Raw genomic sequence first — 17,930 nt, forward strand, 5'->3', positions numbered from 1 at the left:
ATAGCACTGAGAAGGGAAAAGATGGGTGCTACTGCTCCATTTTGGCGATTCTCAGCAGCTTCCTATCCAGATCTCAAGGAGCAAGCACCTGGTCAGTGTGAGAGAGATAAGAACAATGCCTGAATGTTGTATCCCCTGGTCTCACATAGTATTTTTTACTGACACACTGACCAATCTTCTTTTTCTATTTTTTTTTGGTTTAGAGTTTGGCTGTAGGACATGCTGAAACAGAGGGAATTTCACGCATTACAACAGTTGTTCCTGCGACAGATGAATCAGTCAGCAAATTGGTGCAGCAACTTTACAAACTCATAGATGTGCATGAGGTTAGGATAAAAAAAAAATCAATTGTCTTTAGGATTATATATAACAGTTTGAATGCTCTTGTTGACTCTACCCTTTGCTCTTTTACCTTTTGCTATTTCTGTTAACTGCAGGTCCATGCTCTTACTCATATGCCATTTGCTGAAAGAGAACTGATGCTGATTAAGATTGCTGTGAACGCTGCTGCGAGAAGAGATGTCCTGGACATTGCTAGTATTTTCAGGGCTAAAGCTGTTGACGTTTCCGACCATACAATTACTTTGCAGGTAGATTGCATTCATCATTAACTGGATTTCTATTTGAGGTGTAGTTGCACATCACATGAAATATCTTTATCCATTGGAGTACCGTTTGACATAATCTATGAAGCAGACTTCAGTTTTCCATCCGAATCCCTTTCTCCCTTAGTTTTTTTTTGGTATTTGTTGCTGAAAATTGTTTGCTGTGGAATTACCTTACTGGGGATCTTGACAAGATGGTTGCACTACAAAGGTTGTTGGAGCCCTACGGTATATGCGAGGTTAGTTTTCATCTCTTACTAGATGTTATAATCTTGGCGCTAATAAATAAGTCTGGTAAAATAAAAAACCAAAGCCTGACACATTTTTCTAATGTCTTCTGAACAAAAATCAGTTTGAGAAGTGTTGTTGTTACTTGTATTATAACTTGTACATCGTGTTGATCTTTACTAATGAACAATCAATCAATCACAGGTTGCAAGAACAGGGCGTGTGGCGTTGGCTCGTGAATCAGGAGTGGACTCTAAGTATCTTCGTGGATACTCTTTTCCCTTAACAGGTTAACAAGTCAATCGCAGAGTTGGATACAAAACCTGTATCCATGGAACAGATTTTTGAAGATAAAAGTTTCATCAAATATTTTGCAAGCCAACCAAAGTCTAGCCAGAGAGAGACTGTGTGTAGATATGTTTGGGACTTTGTTTATTTTATAATTAGCAGATTTTTGAATTTTGTGACTTCATTTCAGTTCATTTATTTTGAGAATAAACTGTTGTTGGGATTAATATTACTGTGATGATATCTAACAGCATAGTTTCTTAGTGGGCAATTTTTTCAAATAGTCATTGTTAAATTTTGGTCACCAAAATAGCTCTGAAAAAAAAAATCAAATCACTATTTTTTATTTTGAAAATTTTAATTTTAATTTGAAACCCAATCTTCTAAACTCCATTTTTAACTCTGAACTTTAAATTTTAACGGGCAATTGTCAATAATAGCACATTTTGAAGTTTATGTCTCAAAAATAGCACTAGAAGGAGAAAGTCACAAAAATGACATTCATTAAAGGGTAAAATGTCCATAATATCCTTGGTTTAAATTAAATAAACAAACAAAAATAAAAAAAAAATAAATAAAAAATAAAAAATAAAAATAAATTTTTTTATAGTTTCAGATTATATGTTTTCAGATTCGAAATTTTTATAATTTTTTTTTTAAAAAAAATTTTGAATTTTTTTGAATTTTTTTTCAAATTTTATTTTTATAGTTTAAAAATAATTTTTGAAACTGTTTTAAAAATTTTTATTTTTTATTTTAGTATTTGTTTTTTATAAAATTTTAAACCCTAATTCCAAAACCCCACCCCCTTAACTCTAAACCTTAAGGTTTGGATTAATTAACCCAAGGGGTAGAAGTGTATATTTACCTCTTTAATGAAACCTATTTTTGTGACTTTGAACTTTGAGTGCTACTTTGGGAACAAAAACTTGGTTTGATGATATCCTAGTCTTTTTCTCAATTCTAAATTTAGATTAATTAACTCTAAGGATATGAATGTATATTTATTTTTTAATAAAATATTTTTAGTTATTTTCTTCTTTTAAGTGCTATTTTTATTTAAAAAAAAACTAAAAAACGTTGTTTTATGGAGTTTTTCTTTCTTAATTCCTACAGAAAAATTACGAGAGAAAAGAATAACTACAGAAAAATCTCACCAGAATACTTGGACTCTTAAATCATGTCATCTTTCTATTGGTACAATTATTTTTAAAGTATTTACGTAACTAAATCATTTTGGAATATCAATATACTAAAGTTCAGAAATTCATTTGGAAAATATCCTTTAGTAATGATGCTTAAATTAGGGCTTGGCACAAGGTGGTTACTCGCTATTTTAGTTGCACTTGGGATTTGACTTTCTTTGTACGAGTGATAAAATTTTCGACTTGTACTTAATTTGTTAAAAATGAATACTTGATCAAAAATGAATTACTTGCAAGTTATTTACCTGGCTTTATTATTTATTATTTACAAGCACTTGTGAACTATTTACAAGTTTTTTCGAGTATTTAAGAACTACTTGCTAAATAATAATCTATTAGAAATAGACATGAAAGTTTGTTTTATTTATTCTACTTAACATAACATCTTAATTACTTTAAACGAAATATTTGTTCATATATAAAGAAGAAAAAAAAAATATATATGAATATATCAATATATAAACATTGCATAATTTTTATGATGACAAAAATGTCTTTTCTAAACAAGTAACATATAATAACAAGTCATGTAGTTAAGTTTTTAATACTTGTTACTATATAATACTTAACGAGATGATGAGGAATATTTAAAAATCTTGATCAAGACATATATGAAATAAGTAATAAGTATAAGAAGAGTAATGAGTGTTTGTGTCCAATTCTAAATACAACTAAAAGAAAAGACAAATATAAATAAGTATTTAATAGATCATATAACAAATAGTAATGAGGCAAGTAACGAATCAAGTACTAAAAATAATAATGATACTTGATACTTGACTTGGTTTTGGAAGTAATAAAAATTGTCGACTTGTTACTTGCTTTGGCAACACCGAATACTTGAATTTTTAAGGCGGGTACGAGTCAAGTAACAAATTTAAGTAATGATGTTCAACCCTAGATTTAATGACTTAAAAGCACAGATGGGACTGATTTTGTAAATGTTTTGGATTGGAGAGTCAAATTAAAGCATTGACTGAACCGGTTATGTTATTGATAATATGTCCATACTTATCTTCTAGTAAGAAATTTGATTTGCTTACGGTATTAAATTATGTATTTAGAAAAATAAAACAGACCCAACGGGACTTAGTGTCTCTTCGGAACAGTAAAAATATATTAAATTCGGCTCCAAAGCAGAACAAATCCCACAAATATACAAAGTAACGTCACTGGTTCCACCAGCAACACCATATAGACCACTGTAATCGATTTGCAATACCACAGAAAGATACATACATATCTATGACTACAAAATTAGTTCGCCTTGGAAACTGTTACGCGAATACAAGGCATAAGAGAATCATATATCTACACAAAATTGGTGAATTCATAACAGAGCAACTATACAATAATGTTTATGCTTTACTCCAAATCTAAAGCTTTCCTCATCTTAGAGACTCTCAATATTCTTGTATTTAAGGCTCACACGACTCAGTCCACACCAAACCTCCAGGAATCTCGAAAAACACCAAAGGAGATAGAAGAATCAATAAAGATGTTTACAACCCAAAAAAAAGAATCACAAAGATGTACCCGCTAATTCACACGACAATACAACAGACAGACACCAAAAAACCTAGTGAACAAGTCTCTTGTGATTATAATATTGGAAACAATAAAGTAAGAGAGAGAGGGCGATAAAAAGAACAGAAAGTTGAGCGACGTCTCTTGTACGTGGAACTTTAAGGAAAAGATGAGAGACTCTTTGTAATGTGTTTCATTGTTTATTGGTTCATATTCTCTATGTTTTTTTTTGTATCAAATCTTATATGTTTATATTTAATTGTAAAGTAATTACTTAATATTATATAGATAAAAACTCTTGTGAGAAGTGTACCGCTAATGATGCACACAAGTTATACGTTTGAAAAAATCAACTAACTTTAGCGCCATTAAGTTCTCCAATCAAAAATATAAAAAAGACTTCACGTAGCTCTCTATCTTTTTCCAAGTCAAGTTGTGTGTGGTTACATATCTTTATTTAAACCACCAACACTCTCTCTCATTTTTCTTAAACCAAAACAATTCTCTTCTTCACTACTAATTCATAAAGACCATGTCTGAATCCCGTTTGCATTTGCATTTTCTCTCGCTACTTTTGCTCTGTTATGTCTCCCCTTCAAGCTTCTTTAACTTAAACATCGATTACAGTAGCTATGTTGCTTGCGGTCCCCATCAGACTCAAGTTCTCACTGAGTTCATGAACGAGTTTGATAGCAGCCAGTGCAACCTCAGTGATCCCTATAACGGAGTCTGTGCGATAACTCGACTGGTGCGGTCACAATGCTACGACTCCAGGCGTGTCTCAGCGGAACTCTAAAGCCCAATAGTAGCCTCTTCAGGTTACACCATCTTCGTTACCTTTGCACTCATTCAAAACAACTTCATCTCAGCTACAATTCCTTCAGAATTTGGGAATCTCAGCAGGTTAGAGGCCTTATCTCTTAGGAATAATAGCTTTGTAGGCCAAGTTCCTTCCTCATTTAACAGCCTAAGCCTTCTTTCCGTTTTAGAACTTTCCCTAAACGAGCTCACTGGTAGTTTCCCACTTGTGAGGAATCTAACAAAGCTCTCGGCTTTAAGCCTTGCTGCGAATCATTTCTATGGAACTCTGAATCCTAAGAGTACTAGCCTGTTTGAGTTGCGCCACCTCCGTTACCTTGATCTAAGTCAAAACAACTTCACCTCATCACTCCCTTCTGAATTTGGAAATCTCAACAGACTAGAGATCTTGGCTCTTTCCTCCAATGACTTTTTCGGGCAAGTTCCTCCCACAATTAGTAACCTAACCTCGTTAGAGGAATTGAACCTTCACCACAACCAACTCACTGGTAGTTTCTCACTTGTTCAAAACCTAACCATGCTTTCAGTTATAGCAATCAATCATAATCACTTCTCTGGAGCCATTCCATCTTCTCTCTTCACCATGCCTTTCTTATCATATCTCGATATGGGAGACAACGATCTCACTGATTCTGTTGAAGTTTACAACTCCTCATCTACCCTGTCTAGGCTCGAGTACTTGTCCCTTGGGAATAACCATTTTGAAGGAAAAATCATAGAGCCTATCTCAAAGCTCATCAGCCTCAAGATTCTTGACCTTTCTTTCCTTAACACAAGTTACCCGATTGATGTAAGCCTCTTCTCCTCGCTGAAATATTTGGTGGACCTTGATCTTTCCGGTAATAGTATATCTCCGGCCAGTTTAGGTTCAAATTTAGACATCCCAATAAACCTGGAGATTTTGTTGTTACGAGGTTGCGGCATCAAAGAGTTCCCAAATATCTTAAAGATCCTTGAGAAGTTGGAGAATATAGACTTGTCCGACAACATAATCAAAGGCGAGGTCCCGGAGTGGTTATGGAAGCTTCCTCGTCTAAACACAGTGTTTCTTTCAAATAATTCTTTTAATGGTTTGGAAGGTCCAGTGGATGTTTTGGTAAATTCATCTGTGAAGAATTTATTTATGGAGCGAAACTATTTTAAAGGAGCAGTTCCTATTCTACCACTCTCCATCAACAACTTTGCTGCGACAATCAATAGATTCACAGGGAGCATACCTCTTTCAATCTGCAATTGTAGGTCGCTTACGCATTTATGGCTTCCTTACAACAACCTCACGGGTCCAATCCCTCAATGCTTGAGTAACTTGACGGTTTTGAATCTCCGGAAGAACAACTTGGAAGGAAGTATCCTTGAGGCATTTTATGTCGGTGCTTCTCTACAAACACTTGATGTTGGACACAATCGACTAACCGGGAAACTTCCAAGATCTCTTCAGAATTGTTCATCTCTCGAGTTTCTAGCTGTTGACCACAACATAATCAAAGACAAGTTTCCTTTTTGGCTCAAGGCTTTACCAAATTTGCAAGTCCTTATCCTCAGTTCAAACAAATTCTATGGATCTATATCTCCTCCTGGTCAAGGTCCTCTCGGGTTTCCAGAGCTGCGTATATTTGAGATAGCTGATAATAAGTTTACTGGAAGCTTGCCACCGAGATACTTTGTCAAATGGAAAGCATCGTCCCTTATGATGAATGAAGATGGTGGTCTATATATGGTATACACGAAAAGGACTTCCGGGAGACTGTCATATATGGATATAGAAGCTATAGATTTGAAATACAAAGGTCTATCAATGGAGCAAGGGAAGGTCCTTACCTCATACGCCACTATTGATTTTTCTGGGAACAGAATTGAAGGACAGATTCCTGAATCAATTGGTCTCTTGAAAGCACTGATTGCACTCAACTTATCCAACAATGCCTTCACAGGTCATATTCCTCTGTCTTTCTCCAATCTGGGAAAGCTAGAGTCACTAGACCTATCAAGAAACCAACTCTCCGGGACTATTCCAAATGGACTTGGGACCCTCTCCTTTCTGGCGTACATAAATGTGTCTCACAACCAACTCAAGGGTGAAATACCACAAGGAACACAGATTACCGGCCAACCTAAGTCTTCATTTGCAGGGAATGCAGGCCTTTGTGGTCTTCCTCTCCAGGAAACTTGCTTTGGGACTATTGCGCCACCAACACAACAACCTCCGGAAGAAGAAGAAGGAGAAGAGGAAGAAGTGTTGAACTGGAAATGTGTGGCAATAGGGTATGGACTTGGAGTGTTGCTTGGATTGACAATAACACACCTCATTGCAACATATAAACCGGAGTGGCTCGTTAAGATAATTGGTCCGAACAAGCGCAGAAACCGTTAGGATTGTTTTCAGTTTGAGTATGATCCTTCAATATATGTCAAGTGGTTGATGTGATTCATCTTTGTATGGAAGCATCTCTTTATGTTTGTTGTATCATTATCTAATGCTTAATTTGTTCTATTTCGCTTCTTTTTATGAAGTAATAATTGTGTATGTTTTTTGTCATCTCATATGAATTTATGTTTTTTTTTCTACTGAGTAAAGTGGCAGAATCAAGGAAAATGGTGAAATGGGATCAATCGCATTTCGGTAAGAAGAAGCCAAGAAACTGTTGAGACCTAATATATATGATGATGCATCAGCCAAAAGTTAAGTTGAAATGGAATATAAAGACAACTAATAAATTACTCAAATAGCAAAAATCTTATAGTAACAAGAGTGGGATGCAGTGATTATTGGCTATGTCTTGGATTCACGATAGCACAAATCACTTACTCATACACACTAAGGGGGTTATTGGAACATGAATTTCGATGAAATTTGATGATTTTAATAGTTGAGACTTGAAAGGATTTTACAAGTTAACTAGATTTAACAAATTTTATAAAATACTTTTACATAGATTTTCATTACTTGTGTATAGAATTCTATTGATTGTTATTAACTTTTAAAGTAAGAAACTAATGGTGCTAGAAAAAAAGGAAAGAAAATCATTTCAATTAAGGCAATTCTTACACAATTTATTTAAAATATTTTGTCACAAAAAAGATCTCAAGAAATAAATTGACCAAAATTTTAATTTCTACTTCTTACTTAATAGGTATATAAATAATAAAAAATAAAAATATTTTTATATAATTTCGAAATATATGTTTAAATTTAAATTTTTGTAAAAATATTTTGAATTATTATTTTTTAAATTTTTTTTATAAAAAATTCGAAAGTGCTTTTTAAAACTATTTTTACAATTTTTATTTTAAATTTTTAATATTTTTTTCTATTATTTTAAATTGTGAATTGTAATATATTAAAGTTGTGATTTGTATATTATTTTATTCTTCAATTTCAGTTTTTGTATGTGAGTTATTACATTGATTTCAAAAATCTTATGGGTATAGATGATATTTTTAAAGTGGAGTATTATGAGTAAAAACAAAGAAAAATTACATCCCAATAACAATAGATTTTAATAGAATCTTAAAATCAATGAAAACTAAATTTTTCTAATAACAAAGGATTTTGAGTGGAATTTAAAAATCATCACCCCAATAACAATAAATTTTTTAAGATTTTAAAAATTCACAAATCAATAACAATGTAATCTCAAAATTTAATAATTTCTCTACAATTCTTTGCCCAATAATCCCCCTAAGAGCACCCCCATTGAGGGTTCATGGGGGGAGTTCACACAAAAACCAAGAAAAAAAAATAATAAAATAATTCAATCCCATGAACCCTCTCTCTCCTAAAGTTCTCTTGGTTGAACCCCTCTCTCCTAAAGTTCATCACTGTAGTGCGGGCCCCACGTGTCGTGGCGGCCCGCGATTGGTCTAACTTTTTTTTTTTTTTTTTTTTTTAAAAAAAAACCAAAAAGAAAAAGAAACAAATTTTAATAATAAAAAACTAAAAAGATGAACCCCAAGAGGGGGTTCATTGATGTGGATGCTCTAAGGGTTGCTCGTCAGTCCTAGTAACTTTTATGATTTTTTTTTTGGTTTTGCATTGAATCTTTAAAGGTTTATTTAGTAAACATATGAACTAAATATTTATCCAGTGCTATGTTCTGATTTCTTGTCATTTAAATTAAGAAAGCTGAATCTTCTCTAGTCTTTTTTATATTTACACATCTCTAATAGAAGAGAACACAGACACGTACAAGTTTACATATATATACATATACATCTCTAGTGTTCTTTTATCTTGTCGCACAAAAAAAAGTCTTCTTTTATCTTATATATGTATATACATTTCTAGTCTTTTTATCTCATCCTCATCTAGGTCCTCTGGGGTTCCCTGAGCTATGAATACTTGATATCTGATACAAGGGTGTCCCTGATATGTTGGGGGCCAAAAGCAATTTGTAAGAGTTTTAAAAACATTTTTTTTTTACAAATTTGAGAATTTTTTCTATGTAATTTTTTTTAAAAAATTTGAAGGTTCTATGCCAATGTTTCACTTTGATATGCTCAGAACCATCTCTATGCTCAGGACCATCTCTGATCTGATAGTAAGTTTTTTGGAATTAGAAAACATAATCACTTAAAATGAATAGCAAATAGTGGCCTATATATGGTAATCAAAACGACTGGTTACAAGGTGATTTCCCACACCTATACATACTTTACAGATTTGGAATACAAAGTCTGAAGTGGAGCAAGCCATTTCTCACAAGGTGAATTCCTCACTTCCTGAATCTATTGGTCTCTTGAATAAACAGACTGCCCCCAACTCGAGTCAGTTCACTCTTGATAGACGAAAAAAAGCAGACGCCAGAGAACTTAACGCTTAAAAAATGCCACTACTAGAAGAGAAGACAGATACATACAAAATAAAAGCTTTTTTTTTGTAACAAAAATTTCATTAATTCAAATCTAAAGCGTTTTGACGACTACAACCTCCGGTTGTACTTCCGGTTGTAGTCGATGAACAACAATAACAGAAAAACAATACAGCATGGGATAGAAGTGTTGATACATCAAAGTCAACTTGGCTTGACTTAAGCAGAGGATTGAAACAGTCTTGGGTTTAAAATATAAACCAAGAGATGTAGCAATAAGTAAAAAAAGATGAAAACATCGAATCCGAATAATCACAGAGTTGTAATCCGTTAATTCACATATATATCTCCACCCGACATTTGCTGATGACGCGTTTAGTGTGTGGCACGCACGTGTAAGGGTGTTTGTTAGCTACGCCATAGCGTGTGACCACTTTGGTCTTTGACTGGCCCTCAAGTTACCAAGTCTTGAAACATGCCAATTCACTATATGTGAACATATGTGAGAAATTTCAAAATTGATGTCTTTCCAATCCACGTTTTTCACTTCATGATTTGAATGGCAATTAGCCACTTAGCCATACTGTACCCCAACCCAAAATACAAAAACTTCTAAATCAAATTGTATGGGTGAAATAGCTTCAGTTGAAACCCACGTATCTTTTATTTATACCACCAACCTTGCCTCTCATTCCAAAATAAATCTTCTTCAAAAAAATTTCATAAAGACCATGTCTGAATCACTTATACGCTTGCATTTTCTCTCGCTAATCTTGCTCTGCTGTGTCTTCCCTTCAAGATCCTTCGATTTACCTATCGATAATAGTACTTATGTTGCTTGTGTTGGAACTATTTTTTGAACATTATGAATAATGTATTCATATGTCAAAAAAGAAGTTTTATTTGAATGAGAAATGGAGGTCTAATGTGTATGATTTGAAAAACTTGTATAAAGTAGCAAATACACACATTGGATATTTGAAATTGGATTTGGGTTTTTTGATTTGTTAGTTGGACTTCATGTTCATTGACTTAATCTTATAAACCAAATATATGTTGATCTTTTATATTGATAAAATATAAAAAAGAAATCCATTTTAAAGTATATTATTTTGTTTGAATTGGTCAAAACAATAATAATTTTATTCTTTAATTTCTTGGTCAAAATGTGGAATAAATTCACATAATAATGACAAGAATTAAAAAACTCCATTAGTGCACTATGGAGGTTTCATTTTTGTGTTGAAAAATGAAACTTGTGCTTCTCATTATATTTCTATATAAAGGCTTGTGAGCCATTTAGAAAACATACACATTCATACAATCAAGAACATTTCTCCCACTCAGAATAGTTATGCTAGTATTTTTTATTCTTTTCAGTCTGAGAGTACATCACAGAAATAGGTTCGATAGATTCTGTTTTTCGGTGATGGTAAACAGAAACAATGCTGCAGTTGTATCTTGGGAATCTGAGCGCCATAAAACCGTCACACTACGGGGCGTTTAAAGATTTAAGGAAAGAGATTAACTATCTCGACTCTGCAATTCTTCTTTATTTTTATATTTTGGTATTGAAATTTTAGTTTATGTTCTTATTATTCTTTACAAATATCAGTTGTCCTATGGTAGTAAAATAAGGTTCCTACACTCTTAAATCTTTAAATATTGTTTATGCTTTTGCACTAACAATACTGATATTTGTTAAAAGTTATTGTTTTTTTTAAGAACAGGTTAATCGACGGTATCGAAACAAAATCTGGATTTGTGTTTTCTTCAACCAGCTTTTGAGATTGTGTAAAGCTTGTGTTCTTGAGCTAACATTATTTTTTGCAGGATCGGTTGAATTATTTAAAATAATTCTCCTGCACTTACGTGTTTCGGTTGTGATTTGCATGATTTATTGATTATTAGTTTTATTCCTGTTCAGTCAATAGCAGTGATCGATCTTGTTTTCAGCACTAATGATAGTAACACTGGTTTAAGTTTTATGAAACTAGTCAACAGGTGCTGATCGTGGGTTCTAGCAATCGAACGGGAAGATAAATTGCAGGTTGTGGTGTTTGATTATTGATTATATTAAATTGCAAAATTTGATGATTTAAAAAAAAATTATGTCAGTTTTTTATCATTTTCAATATGTTTTTTGAAAAGAAAAAGAGAAAAAAAAAACTGATGTAGATTTTATATCCAACCGTTACAAATTGCAAAGGAAAAAGGTTTATTGCTTTTGGTCAAAGATATGTTTTAACTATTGATATTTAATTAGTAAAACAATATGTGGAATAAAACGTTTTTCTGGATTACTTATTGTGAAGTTGTTGTTTAAACTTTATTAGTCATATGTTTGGTATTGAGTAGTATATTAATCTGGGTTTGGTTTCTAGTGAACAAACCCATATGACAATATAGCTAAACCAAAGTGATTAATAAAATCTCGATTTTTAAGAGATCAAATGATATATATATGGAAATGGATTTAGTGAGTCGACGCCCCAAATTAAGTTTGGGAGAGGTCTGCCACATATAAATCATTTGCCATAGGAAATAAAATGTTTGTTGATATTGGTCATAAACATTTATATTTCATCAATGCTTAAATGCAAGTTACAAGAAGATTGACCATGCAAAAACAATGATAATTTTCAGACCAATATGATTGAAACTGACATGTGTATTGTAGTTTATAAAGTCAATATGGTTGAAAATAATCATATATAATGGTGGTTTTGATGACACAAATAATATCTTGTGTATATTTGTTAAAAAAGCAAAATATGTGTTTGGAAAAGATCCAAAACATACAAGTTAGATTTATAAATCAACTTGAGAGAACTATGAAAATAGTTGTATGTAAAATGTGAATTTCTAAGAATGAAACACATTTTTTCAAGAAAATTGTAATAATTTTTGAAATTGCTTTTAATTCATTTAAATCTAAAGGAGTTGTAGATTAATTTTCTAAACTCTTAAGAGATGTTAAATGTAATTATGCATGTTTTGAGCTATCTCAAGAAATGTGGGGGAAGCTTTGCTTACCATATAAAGTCGTTGGCAAGAGGTCATATGAACTTAGTGATAGTTATCACAATATAATTTTTTTTTATTAAAAAAAAAAAACAAGCTAGTGTCATACACTGAGTTTTGTGTATAATGGTTAATTGTATCTTGAATAAAAGATGACAAAAATCATTAGACAATTGATCTCCACTAATCTCAAGAGATTATGTTCACTATGGTGACAACCTAGGATCCTTTAATTAAAGGTGTGTCATGAGATCAAATTGTTATATCATCAAAAGGAATGGGTCGCCTGTGAATTAAGATGAGGTTTCGCGGTAACTCTACCTAACTGACTGGAGATCCCAAGAAATAGGTTCAAGGAGACAACTAAGTGAAACTAAGTCTGTCCAAAGCACTGTAAGACTTCGGTCTATACCCAGTTCCTATGATGATTAAACAGTGCTACATGTAAAGAATACAGGATAAGCATTAGCTTTTAATGATTTGTGTCCATAGCTTTGAGATATGAATGGAGTAGTACATGATACTCCTCTAAACAAAGTTAATGGCAAATCACCTTGTGAGTGTGAAATGGGGCCGTTTCTAGGAGAATGAAGGAAAGGCTATATTCTCCAAGTTCACTCATGATTAACCAAGACTGTTCACGGCCAAAATGAACACAATAGAGAACCTAGTTCTGTGAGAGAATGAAGCTGTGTTATGGCTATTGTCTAGGTTTATACCAAAGCCCGGGAGGTTCAAGACATCATGGCCACCTCCTGGCCGAGTAAATCCGATAGCTATTAACAATGACTGGTTCAAGGCTGAAAAATTGCTACCAACTCATCATGCAGTGGATTTTTCGTTTGTACTCTCAAAAGTCCTTAGTTAGGTCTTGTCGAGTCTTGTCTAGGAAGTTGAGTCTTGTCTAGAAAGTCTGTCGAGTCATCTAGTGTCTAGAGTCATTTCTATTCATGTGGGGGATTGTTGGAACTATTTTTTGAACATTATGAATAATGTATTCATATGTCAAAAAAGAAGTTTTATTTGAATGAGAAATGGAGGTCTAATGTGTATGATTTGAAAAACTTGTATAAAGTAGCAAATACACACATTGGATATTTGAAATTGGATTTGGGTTTTTTGATTTGTTAGTTGGACTTCATGTTCATTGACTTAATCTTATAAACCAAATATATGTTGATCTTTTATATTGATAAAATATAAAAAAGAAATCCATTTTAAAGTATATTATTTTGTTTGAATTGGTCAAAACAATAATAATTTTATTCTTTAATTTCTTGGTCAAAATGTGGAATAAATTCACATAATAATGACAAGAATTAAAAAACTCCATTAGTGCACTATGGAGGTTTCATTTTTGTGTTGAAAAATGAAACTTGTGCTTCTCATTATATTTCTATATAAAGGCTTGTGAGCCATTTAGAAAACATACACATTCATACAATCAAGAACATTTCTCCCACTCAGAATAGTTATGCTAGTATTTTTTATTCTTTTCAGTCTGAGAGTACATCACAGAAATAGGTTCGATAGATTCTGTTTTTCGGTGATGGTAAACAGAAACAATGCTGCAGTTGTATCTTGGGAATCTGAGCGCCATAAAACCGTCACACTACGGGGCGTTTAAAGATTTAAGGAAAGAGATTAACTATCTCGACTCTGCAATTCTTCTTTATTTTTATATTTTGGTATTGAAATTTTAGTTTATGTTCTTATTATTCTTTACAAATATCAGTTGTCCTATGGTAGTAAAATAAGGTTCCTACAGCTTGTGGTCCCCATCAGACTGATCAAGCTCTCACTGAGTTCATGAACGAGTTTGATAGCAGTCGCTGCAACCTCACTGATCCCTATAATGGAGTCTGGTGCGATAACTCGACTGGTGTGGTCACAAAGCTACAACTCAGAGAATGCCTCAGTGGAAACCTCAAGCCCAATAGTAGCCTATTCAGGTTACACCATCTTCGTTATCTTAGCCTCCGTCATAACAACTTCAACCCATCTTCACTTCCTTGGGAATTTGGCAATCTCAGCAGGTTAGAGTACTTATCTCTTACGAATAATAGCTTTGTAGGCCAAGTTCCTTCCTCATTTAATAGCCTAAGCCTTCTTTCCCATTTATCTCTTTCCCAAAACGAGCTCACTGGTAGTTTCCCACTTGTAAGGAATCTAACAAAGCTCTCGTTTTTAAGCCTTGATAATAATCATTTCTATGGAACTCTGAATCCCAACAGTACTAGCCTGTTTGAGTTGCACCACCTTCGTTACCTTTTACTAAGTTACAATAACTTCAATTCCTCAATTCCTTCTGAAATTGGAATCCTCAACAGACTAGAGGTCTTTTCTCTTTCCTTCAATGACTTTTCCGGGCAAGTTCCTCCAACAATTAGTAACCTAACCTCGTTAACCGAATTATACCTTATACACAACCACCTCACTGGTAGTTTCCCACCTGTACAAAATCTTACCATGCTCTCTATTCTATATCTTACCGTGAATCACTTCTCTGGAACCATTCCATCCTCTCTCTTCACCATGCCTTCCTTATCAATTCTCGGTCTGAGAGAAAATGATCTCACCGGATCTATTGAATTTCCTAACTCCTCTACCCCATCTAGGCTCGAGTTCTTGTACCTTGGGAATAACCATTTTGCAGGAAAAATCATAGAGCCTATCTCAAACCTCATCAACCTCACACACCTAGACCTTTCTTTCCTAAACACAACCTATCCAGTTGACTTAAACCTCTTCTCCTCTCTCAAATCTTTGTTGCACCTTGATCTTTCTGGTAACAGTATATCTCCAGCCAGTTTAGATGATACAAATTTAGACATCCCAATAAACCCGGAGATTTTGTTGTTACAAGGCTGCCGCATCACTGAGTTCCCAAATATCTTAAAGATCCTTGACAAGTTGGAGTTTATAGACTTGTCCGACAACATAATCAAAGGCAAGGTCCCCGAGTGGTTATGGAAGCTTCCTCGTCTAAACACAGTGTTTCTTTCAAATAATTCTTTTAATGGTTTGGAAGGTCCAGTGGATGTTTTGGTAAATTCATCTGTGAAGAATTTATTTATGGAGCGAAACTATTTTGAAGGAGCAGTTCCTATTCTACCACTCTCTATCAACGCCTTTTTTGCGTCAGGCAATAGTTTCACAGGGAGCATACCTCTTTCAATCTGCAGCTATAGATCTCTCACGCAATTGATGCTAGGTTACAACAGCCTCACGGGTCCAATCCCTCAATGCTTGAGTAACTTTACATTTGTGAATCTTCGGAAGAACAACTTGGAAGGGAGTATTCCTGACGCCTTTCATATCAGTTCTTCTCTACAATCACTTGATGTTGGACACAATCTACTCACCGGGAAACTTCCAAGATCTCTTCAAAATTGCTCATCTCTAGAGTTTCTAGTTGCTGACCACAACATGATTGAAGACACATTTCCTTTCTGGCTCAAGGCTTTACCAAATTTGCAAGTACTAATCCTCAGTTCAAACAAATTATATGGTTCGATATCTCCTCCTGGTCAAGGTCCTCTCGGGTTTCCAGAGATTCGTATATTTGATATATCTGATAATAAGTTTACTGGAAGCTTGCCACCAACATACTTTGTCAACTGGAAAGCATCGTCACTTATGATGAATGAAGATCGTGGTCTATATATGGTATACACAAAAAAGACTTATGGGATACTATCCTATATCCATATAGAAACTATAGATTTGCAATACAAAGGTCTACGCCAAACCCAAACGAGGGTTCTTACCTCATATGCCACTATTGATTTTTCTGGGAATAGAATTGAAGGACAGATTCCTGAATCAATTGGTCTCTTGAAGGCACTGATTGCACTCAACTTATCAAAAAACGCCTTCACAGGCCATATTCCTCTGTCTATTTCCAATCTGGGAGAGCTCGAGTCACTAGACCTATCAAGCAACCAACTCTCAGGGACTATTCCTAGTGGAATCGGGAGCCTCTCATTTTTGGAGTACATAAATGTGTCTCGCAACCAGCTCAAGGGTGAAATACCACAAGGAACACAGATCATTGGACAAACTCAATCTTCATTTGAAGGGAATGCAGGGCTTTGTGGTCTCCCTCTCCAGGAAACTTGCTTTGGGACTATTGCGCCACCGAGACAACAACCTCCGGAAGAAGATAAAGAAGAGGAGGAACAAGTGTTGAACTGGAAAGGTGTGGGAATAGGGTATGGACCTGGAGTGTTGCTTGGATTGGCAATAGCACAAGCCATTGGTTCATACAAACCGGAGCGCTCGTCAAGATAATTTCAGTTTGAGTATGATCCTTCAATGTATGTCAAGTGGTTGATGATCCCTCTTGTATGGAAGCATCTATTTATGTTTGTTGTATCATTATCTGATGATTTGCTTATATATCGTTTTCTATAAAGTAAGAAGGGTGAATGTTTTGTAGTCGATTTCATGTGCATCTCTATTTTTTTTCTTCCGAGTAAAATGGTGAAAGGGGGTCAAATTGGGATTTAGTAGTATTCAAATATTAGATCGATCACATTCCAATAAGAAGAAGCCAAGAAACTGTTGAGAACTAATGGGATATAGAGACAACTAATATATTAAATAGCCGTTTTGTAAAGGATGCTTTGTGATTATGTCACTTGTTAATTTGAAGTTGCTGTGAGATATTTTTTGCCTTTCAAGATACTGCAGAATACTGATCATATATGAAAGCTACACCATCAACAGAACGAAACCTCAATTTATAGTGACAGAAGTGGTAAGAAATGGCTAAAGGCTATGCTCTTGGAGTAACAATAGCACAAGTCGCTGCTTTATACACACTAGAGTTGCTCGTCAATTCTAGAAATTTTATGATTTTTTGGTTTTGCATGTGATCTTTGAAGGTTCATTTATGACTTGGTGGCGTTACAAAGAAGCAAATTTCCTATGGTTTTTCTTATATCTTTATCCAATGCTATGTTCTGGTTTCATGTGCTTTAAAATTACGAAATCTGAATCTTTTCTATTCATATTTGTTTATTCTTACTCAAATACTTGAGGGAGAAAAAAAATAGAAGAAAAAGCCTCGAAACAGAGGCGTGAGAGTAAAAGCAAACGACAGGGTATTTGTCATGGACGGAGCCGAGCGATAGAACGGGTACGGGTTTTGTTTTGTATGAGCTTGATAGGGAACCTCTCCACTCCATGCAGAGGCAGACAATCCATAATGGGCGATGAAGGAGGTGAGCAACCGTGGACTGCATCAAGTGAACTTTGAGTCCGACTGCCAACAACTTGTGCAAATTATCCAATTGGCGAAACCTTGGCCTGCTCTAGACCCTGAACTGTATGAAATTGGAGCACTTCGATCTTCTTTTTATGGTTTTACTACTCAGTTTAATTCCCTGATTTTCAAATGTCCATGAGGATAGTCTTGCTAA

The 17,930-nt window shown here is 34.1% G+C and overlaps 3 protein-coding genes across 3 annotated transcripts; all 3 read left to right on the forward strand.

Moving 5' to 3' along the window:
- The first annotated feature begins 163 nt into the window (after positions 1-163).
- On the forward strand, positions 164-1,394 carry LOC117133448 (acetolactate synthase small subunit 2, chloroplastic). Its single transcript, XM_033289619.1, has 4 exons — positions 164-326; positions 438-590; positions 779-844; positions 1,038-1,394. Exons 2-4 carry the CDS (start codon positions 456-458, stop codon positions 1,125-1,127), a joined length of 291 nt encoding a protein of 96 aa, XP_033145510.1. The 5' UTR covers positions 164-326; positions 438-455; the 3' UTR covers positions 1,128-1,394.
- A 2,887-nt stretch (positions 1,395-4,281) lies between these two features.
- On the forward strand, positions 4,282-8,569 carry LOC103865156 (receptor like protein 23). The gene is given in 3 exon segments (XM_033289601.1): positions 4,282-4,581; positions 4,584-4,693; positions 4,695-8,569. Coding segments are annotated over 3 exon segments (2,655 nt in total). The 5' UTR covers positions 4,282-4,385; the 3' UTR covers positions 7,044-8,569.
- A 6,403-nt stretch (positions 8,570-14,972) lies between these two features.
- Positions 14,973-16,817, forward strand: LOC117133443 (receptor like protein 24). Its single transcript, XM_033289604.1, has one exon. The coding sequence runs from the start codon at positions 14,974-14,976 to the stop codon at positions 16,795-16,797; it is 1,824 nt and encodes a 607-aa protein (XP_033145495.1). The 5' UTR covers position 14,973; the 3' UTR covers positions 16,798-16,817.
- The last annotated feature ends 1,113 nt before the right edge of the window (positions 16,818-17,930 follow it).

The sequence above is a fragment of the Brassica rapa genome, chromosome A04 (genome assembly GCF_000309985.2).
Source record: "Brassica rapa cultivar Chiifu-401-42 chromosome A04, CAAS_Brap_v3.01, whole genome shotgun sequence".
Taxonomy (NCBI): domain Eukaryota; kingdom Viridiplantae; phylum Streptophyta; class Magnoliopsida; order Brassicales; family Brassicaceae; genus Brassica; species Brassica rapa.